Below are 8,641 nucleotides of genomic sequence, written 5' to 3'. Positions count from 1 at the left end.
TCGATATTGACATCGTGAAATGTATTCAGTGGGTCATGAGATTTGCGTAAAACCTAAAGCTGAGTTCGCACTAAGGCGCGGGGTTGCGCGATTCCCGTTTTTTAAAAGATCGCGGTCTTTCTTATCTTGAATTTTTCTATTTTTCAAATGTACTTAATAACGACAGTCAGTATAAATGAAATAGCCGAAAAGAACTTTTGACCACCACTTAATGGAAGAATCTAAGAAATAAACCAAAAAAAAAAAACAGAAAAAAAATATCGAGAAGAGCGCTTAAACTATTATTTTGCCTATAAAGAATATTGACACTATTAAAAAAAAAATTCAATTCAATTCTGAAAAATGCCACTTATGAACTGATGGAATTTCTCACCTGATTTCCAATTCCAGCTCCAGTTGGTGCAAACAGAACGCACATTTTACAAAATCCACCAGACGAAAGCTCACTGTAAGCAAGCCAATTGTACTGCTCCAACCATTCTCGTCTAAATTTACGGTTCTGCTTTCCTTCAGCTCTTGTTGGAAAGCTATAACTCACCGGAGGCTTCCATGTTTCATTTAAATATTTCAGCTTTTTATCGTCATCTAAAATCTTTCCAACAGCTAATCCAATATCATATAATTGATAATTTGTTAAAGATGTTATATCAGTAGGATTCTAAAAAAAAATACATTTATAAGTTAAGTAATTTAATATATTCCCTACAAATTATAATACATATTCCTATCTTAAAAATACATTCAAATAGAAATAATTTACCTGATACAAAAAATCTTGAATGTTCAAAACGGTTTAAATGCATTTAAAATGCAGTTGACACTCAATTTTACGAAACTCTATTTACGAACACTCACGATTTTAAGAATTATTCTCTAGAAAAAAAATTTAAAAATCTTAAATTTAAGCACTGTAATTTTTCATTATTTTTTATGGTTAAACCAATTTTCTGAAAACGAAACTATCTTTCTCATGCAAAAAGATAGTTATTTAATAATATATGAACAAATAAGATTCCTTTTCAAAGTTTTAGTAAATTTCAAAAAATTTGTCTAATTCATTAGCAAACATTCTAAATTCACACCTTTATTTTTTCAACTTATGAGAGTACCAATGTAGAAGAGAGAAAAAACTATAGTAGTATTGCAAAAAAAAAAAAACCCTCAGTATAAAATGCTGAAACTTAACATGTGAAAAATAAATAAATGAATTAAAAATTGAACAAAGGCACCTGATTTTTATCAGATTGCTTTGAAATCACCTCATCTTTTGCCCATGTTTTGGGGTAAAAAAAAAAAAAAAAAAAAAAAAAAAGATTTTTCAATGCAAAAAAAAAAAAGTGCAAGCTTATGGATGCAGAAATTCGTTAAACGTCTTAGACTCCATAATCTCACACTTTTTTTTACATTGAAAAAGGGGGTTCCTGCTAACATGACCCCCCCCCCCCCATGTACCAGCAATCATGATTACTATTTTACTTATTTATGCTTTAAACGATAATTTTAATTTTATTTTTGTATATCAATATACAGTTGGTATGTTATAACATATTTAAAATATAGCTGAATTTTAAAGAAAATATATTTACTTGTTCTTTAGAAGTCTCACATCCAGCTGTACAGTTGTTCACATTCTCAACGTTAGATGTAGTCGGCATGCGTTGTAGTAGTCCATTATTAGAACACGGCTGTTTGGAATCTGATGGTATTTTATCGATACTAACTCCATCGTGTCCTTGGAAATCATCAGTTATATGCGTATTGCTTTTACTAAAATAATCTGTAAGTCGACGCTTCATATTCACTCGACAATACTTATATTTAAAATATCAAAACAATTGCGAAATAAATCAAGTCAAACACCAATTTTGCGCCCGCCCTTTAAAGCGCCAGTCCAACAAAATCGCCACATTTGTTTCTTAACAAAACTTCCAAGTGTGAAAAAACCAAGAATCCAAGTATGAATTTTAATACAAGCAATTCGTTAAAACAACAGTTCAATACTGCGACAACCGATGCCGCGTCCCAGAAAAACTTTTCCACAATTTTCCACCTTTTATTATTTTAACTAAATTTTCGCTCTTGGTGTTTCCTTATCAGTAACCTTAGCATATTATGAGCATTACTACTTCGTTGTGCTATTGCTGGTTGTTCAAAAGAGGAGTACTCAATGTTGTCTCTGGGCAGAAACAGCCTATTAAGAGTTCATTTACAATAAACATAAGTCCTAACGAGACACATGGTCAGCAATTCAACATTACAGAAAGGAACTATTGCTTTTTTTCTAGTCCGACTGCATATTCCTAATTCAGTGGGAGGGACTCTATTATCGGTTTCCGCGGAAATAGGGATGCACCATACCTGCTCCTGATGATACCTGTCAGTAGCCATTATGTATCGTCCTCTCCGGCTTGCTTAGTACACTTGCTTAATTTACTGCCTAAACGTTTTGAAAAGGATTAGTGAACGACAGGTTTTCATTCTGGATGTCGCGGGCTTCAAAGAAAGAACAGTGGTGTCCGTTGACAGGAAGAGAATTTAGTAAACATAATCCTAGCTTAAGTTTACAAAAGTGGTGCAGTAATGAAAATCGCTGAAATTTCATTTTCTATGAATGTAATTTTTAACCAAATGGTAAGGGTTGCTATAGTATCCTTAGCACCTCCCCCTCCTCCCCACTGCTCTACAGATCCACCATTGAAGCTGTATAAATTTTATGAAATATTACAAACTTAGTAAAAATATTAAAGTATTAAAAATATCTAAAACTGAAATTTTATCGAGTGTAAGTTCTGACCTCAAGGGGATACTATAGACCCCCTTAGCCCCCCCCCCCCCGCATAGATCTGCCAGTGAAATGTATAAATTTAATTTAATATAATACAAACATAAAATATCCATAAGTAGTGCAGTATTAAAAAATATAAAATTTCAGTTTTATCTAGTATAAGTTTTGACCTCATGGAGGTAGGGGGGCTATACTCCCTTGCCCCCCCCCTCATAGATTCGCCACTGACGGCGTTAATTGGAAAGTAATAACTTCAGATTAAAAACCTCGATAGCAGAACAAAGTTATTGTCTCGAAGACTTTCCATGAAATTACAAATCGCATTGTAATCTGTTGTAAGTTTTAGCCAAATGGGAGAAGGGGTCACAGTCCCCTTACTACCCCCCCCCCACCCCAAACTCGCCATTAATAAACCACCGTATATAGTGTACATATTTAATAAAATATAATGCATGTTTGTAATTCGCAGAAGTATTGACGTATTTAAAATCTTCGAAATTTCGGTTTTATCTAGTGTAAATTTTGACCTTATGGGAGAGGAGGGGGGGGGCTATAGCTCCCTTAGCCTTGGAATGATGTAAAATATATTACGGCTAACTTTCAGATTAAAAAATACCTCGATCGCAGAATGAAATTATTCCCTCTGAGCCGTTCCGTGCCATTGCAGATCACAATTTAATCTGTCGTAAGTTTTGACGAAATGAGAGAAGAAGCTACAGTCCCTTATGCCCTCTCCCATCCCCCATGTATACGCCGCTCTATATAGTGCTTCTATATTTATTTAAATATAATACAAACTTAAACATGTTACAATATCGCAGTATTAAAAATCTCTGAAATTTCGATTTTATCTAGTGTAAGTTCAGACCTCATGGGGGGGGGGACTATAGCCCCTTTAGCCCCCCCCCCGTGGATCCGCCACTGATAGTGCTTCTATATTTATTTAAATATAATACAAACTTAAACATGTAACAATATTGCAGTATTAAAAATCTCTGAAATTTCGATTTTATCTAGTGTAAGTTCAGACCTCATGGGGGGGGCTATAGCCCCCTTAGCCCCCCCCCGTGGATCCGCCACTGTATATATATATATATATATATATATAAATCACGCCTGATAATATTGTACTGTTCGCTTTGAAAATTGTATAAAAGAATGAACTCCAATATTTAATTTAAAATGGTGTCCAGAAATCATTCTCCAAGTTTTCTTAGCTTGACAATTTTATCAAAAATAATTTTAAAGTTATTTTTAAAAAAAATAAACTTTCATACACATAATATGGGAAAAAATTCTATCTACTTGATAATAAATAGTCGTTACATAAATACCTTTGTTTACGATGCATTCGAATATAAACTAGTTTGAGGTCCCATGACATTATTTACATCTATTTTTTTTTTAAATTTGAAGTAAAAGAAATAACTAGTTGAATGTTTCTTATGCGTGCTTATTTGACAATTAATAACTTGTATTCAAATTTAATAATATTACCCATTTTTTCAATTTGAAAAATTAAAAATATTTCTTTAAAAACCCTTTTTTTTTACTTTAGTTTCATTTATTTATTTAATTAATTATTTACTGTTGCAGATATTACAAAACCATCCTTTGCATTGTGCATATATAATCTCCAATTTTGGTCCTTTTTGACGTTTAGTGCACATAAATGCTTAAAAACTAATTTAAAAAAAACAACATTTATGCGTTTTTTACAAAATTTTTCTTCACTTCTTTCTTTACGAAAGCTTTTTTAAAAAAGAAAAAGGAAAGCAGCAAATAATTTCCGTTTTTAGCGCATATTTTTTAGCTTTTAGTGAATATTTTAAATATTTTTAGTACGTATATATATGCATGCATTTTTTAATGTGGGTTTAGTGCATATAATCCGAGCTCTAATCATTTTCCTTGTTTATTTATTTTTTTTTCCCTGTGAAACTTTTAATTATTTTCCTCCACAATTTGCAGTTTTTATTTTGTTACATGTTATCATCAGTTTTAGGAATTGTAAGACAATTTAATGAAACCTAATTTGACTTCAGTAAGAACACTTTGACGAATATGTTTTATAAATGTGCTTAGTTTTAAATAATTTTATTGCATGATATTCATGTTTCGTTTCGTTTTTTATAAATTTAAGAGTTTCTTATTGCATTTACAGTGTGAAGGAGGACCGTCAATATAAATTTTGATAACATTTTTCTCGCTTAGAGTGATTTTGTGTACATTTTAATAACTAAGAAATGTTTTCATTATTTCTTTTTTTTTTCCCCTCTTTGTATTTTCTAATAAAAATTTTTGGTTTTCATAATATTGCAGTACCTGTCAGTCTTTTGATCTGCCAAATTTTAATGGGAACGATATAATGAACCAGGAGTGTTTTCAAAACTCATATCATCCCACCCGTGGATGCACAAAGGGATTTATTTGAGGAGTCGCGAGCAAGCCAAACATGAAGGTAACTTCACAAATTGAAGTTATAAAATTATTCATAGGTTTGTAATTTTGAATTTAGTTTTACGAGGGACTGGTGTCCCCCTCCTTAAATACGCCCTTGCCCCCTCCGAACTCTTAAAGTGCCCCTCCCCCTTAAATACACCCTTGCCTCCCAAACTTTCAAAGTGCCCCCCCCCCCCCGCCTGGAGCAAAAGCTCTGAAAGAAACACTGCTCAAACAGCTGTTTGTCTCGATGGTAAAAATTATTTCATTTTATAAGCTGTTGCTAGTATAAATTAGAAAGTGCAAGGAAAACATTACCATTAAAAGTTTCATAAGGTTCTATCTTTTACAATACTAGAACAACTTGTCGAAGTTCAGAACGTATGAACTAGTACAATGAATGTACAGTCGACTCTCGATATCTCGAAGTACGAGGGACCAAGAAAAAGATTCGACATAGCCGAAGTTCGAGATACCGAAAACTAACTATTATTTCCCTTTTGAAACAATTGTAAAAGTAATTAAACAAAACCACACATAAATGCTCAGATAGGAGAGAAAACTTGTATTAGTTCCCCCCCCCCCCAAAAAAAAAATACAAAAGTGTGTAAAACTTGAAGAACATAAGCAAAAATTATATTACTAATAAAAAAATGTATTTCTTACTTCACATTTAATAAATATTGCTTTATACTTGCTTGTTTTTTTGAATTAATATTTCTGCTATGTATGAAATCATTAATTTTACTCATGGCATTGAATATATCCTGTGGAACATTTTCCCGACTTTCAATAGAACGATGAATAATCGATAGTGCATTACTAACATCTGCATTTGTTGGCAAATCATTATGTTCAGAAATTTCAATTTTCTCTTCATTGTCCGTACCATCTTCTTTAGCTGTTACTTCTGCAATAATATCTTCATCGCAAAGTTCACCGCAGGTAATGAGCTCGGAGTCAACGTTTACGAAGTCAGAAAGTTCCAATGATTGTTCTTGAAACACATCTCTGAACTCGTTGTCCAAACATTCGTTAACCTCATCAACAATATTGGGAGCACTTGAAGGAAAGAATCCGCATTTCTGAAAACAATGAGCAATTGTGTCTTGGGAAACATCATTTTGCCAGGCACTAAAAACCATTCGAAGAGCATCTAATACCGATATGGAACTTGTATGCTCTTTATTATTTTCAATATCGTTGATGAGCTTTCTAATTACTCGTTTCCTATAATGCACTTTTAAATTACGAATTACTCCCTGATCAGCTGGCTGAAGTTTTGCCGTTGTATTTGGTGGGAAGAATTCAAGCTTAATTGACTTTAAATTTTTTAACTTTGGTTGTGCTGGACAATTGTCCACAAACAGCAAAACTTCTCGAGATTTTTTATGAAAACTCAAATCAAGTTTTCTCACGTATTCTTCAAACAGCTCGCTGGTCATCCAGGATTTCTTATTGCTTTTGTAATTTACCGGCAAAGATTTGACGTTTTTAAAGCAACGTGGGTTTTTTGATTTACCAATAACTAAGAGGGGTAATTTTTCTGATCCATCAGCATTGGCACCAACAAGAACAGTTAAGCGATCTTTGCTCATTTTTCCTCCAGCGCAGGACTCTCCTTTGAACATTAAAGTTTTTTGGGGAACACATTTGTAGAATAATCCGATTTCATCAATATTAAAGACGTCTGATGCTTTGTAACCAAACAGTAGGGTGGGAAGTCTTATTCTCCATTCTTCACAAAGACTTTCCGGGACGTCTTTAGCTTCTCCATGTAAATTCCGAAAAACTATGTTATGACGAGCTTTAAACCTCTCGAGCCATCCACTGCTTGCTACAAAGTCCATGTGTCCAAGGAGTTTGCCAAAATCAAGTGCTTTTTCACGAAGGAGAATTCCACTCACAGGGATTTCAGTCCGCTTATGCTCATAATTCTTAAACCATTTCAAGAGTGCCGTTTCAATGTCGGTGTATGTGCACTCCTTGATTTTTTTACGATTAAGATTTGCAGAACCGCCCTTTGTTTCGTAATGTTCTAATATTTTTTCTTTGTTCGACATTATTGTCGATAATGTATTCGGCGGTATACCATATTTCAGGGCCAAGTCCTTTTTCTTAACGGTAGGATTATTCTCTACATCTTTAATTAAATCGACCTTTTCTTCAATAGTTAAAATTTTTAGCTTTCTCTTACTCATTTTTCAAAACGCTGAGCATGCAATCATTTATTAAATGCTATGAGTGCTAAAAAGCTGAGATCAGCGAAGCTTCAAGTGAGCAGTTCCAAGTTCAATTGGTGGGTCACTAACTGGTTTAGCCCTCACCCAGGGGGTATTACACGTGCTCTCTTTCTTGCTAATCCCTTATCAAGCAGCAGCAGCAGCAGCACGTAATTTGTAGCGGGCGTGCAGAGCAAAAGCCCTTTTACCCGAAGATCAATCAGAGTGGTTCATTAGACAGCGTTGGAGTTACTGGATGAACATCGGCGTCTCCGCGGAGCGGAGCTGAAAAGAAAAGTGAAGGGTGCACAGAGCGGCACCCAGGAAGAGAGAGGGGGGGATAAGAGAAGGGGGGAAGAAAGGGTGTGAGCGAACTCACGAGAGAGCGGCCTCGAACGCCCGGAGGGCGTTCCGCAGGCGCGCGGTGATGTCCATGTCTGGAGGGCGCAGGGTCCTTTGAGAGCTTGGTCGGCCGGGTCTTGGGTTGGGAACTTTCGTCGGCTCAGGGGGTCTCAGGGGACACTCTCTGGAACTGGCGATATGGCTGGACTTGCAATTTGCGCAGACCGCAGGCTTTCCTCGGTTGGGGCAGTTGGGCAGACGATGATTTTCAGCGCAGACCACACACCTTTCCTGCACATGACAGGTGTAGGATGTGTGGCCCCACCGTTGGCATCGGAAGCATCGGGTTGGTCCTCGGCGGTTTCTCAGCTTTTCCACACGTACAATGTAGTAGCCGATCTTCATTGGCTGGGAGAAAATCTTCAGGTTCTCAGGGGAGTACTGGAGATGCACACAGAAGATGGGCAGGGGCACATTTCTGTTAGAGAATTGCCTGACGAATGGCTCCAATCCATCATCAGCAAGGTCGTTCTTGAGATCCTCCACCTTGTAGTCGGCTGGCAATCCTTTCATTACAGCTCGTATAGGGGGGGGGAGTGTCCGATGGTGGGGGCATGGTACTGGAGTTTGAGTTCCTTGGCTAGCTGAACAACGGCATCTTGGCATTCATCGGAGGAGGGGAAGATCTGGATTTCATCTTTTGATAATTTTACTTCGACTTTCCCGTCCTTCTGGGCACAGATTTGATCCAGGATAGTTTTGGGTTCCTTGACGTCGATCAAAACCACTGGTTTCCGCTTCCTGGGCTTCCTATTGGTCGGTGCTGCAGGGATGGGAGGGGCTTTGGTGA

At 35.9% G+C, this 8,641-nt stretch overlaps 1 protein-coding gene across 1 annotated transcript; it reads right to left on the bottom strand.

Moving 5' to 3' along the window:
- Positions 1–349: 349 nt before the first annotated feature.
- LOC129233074 (tigger transposable element-derived protein 4-like) lies at positions 350–7,428 on the bottom strand. The gene is made up of 3 exons (XM_054867172.1): positions 5,976–7,428; positions 1,587–1,777; positions 350–658 (listed from the first exon to the last, which is right to left on the bottom strand). The coding sequence occupies exons 1-3, from the start codon at positions 7,426–7,428 to the stop codon at positions 350–352; spliced, it is 1,953 nt and encodes a 650-aa protein (XP_054723147.1).
- Positions 7,429–8,641: the final 1,213 nt, after the last annotated feature.

This window comes from Uloborus diversus, chromosome 1 (assembly GCF_026930045.1).
Source record: "Uloborus diversus isolate 005 chromosome 1, Udiv.v.3.1, whole genome shotgun sequence".
Lineage (NCBI taxonomy): Eukaryota > Metazoa > Arthropoda > Arachnida > Araneae > Uloboridae > Uloborus > Uloborus diversus.
This window is presented reverse-complemented; position numbering and strand designations above follow the sequence as displayed.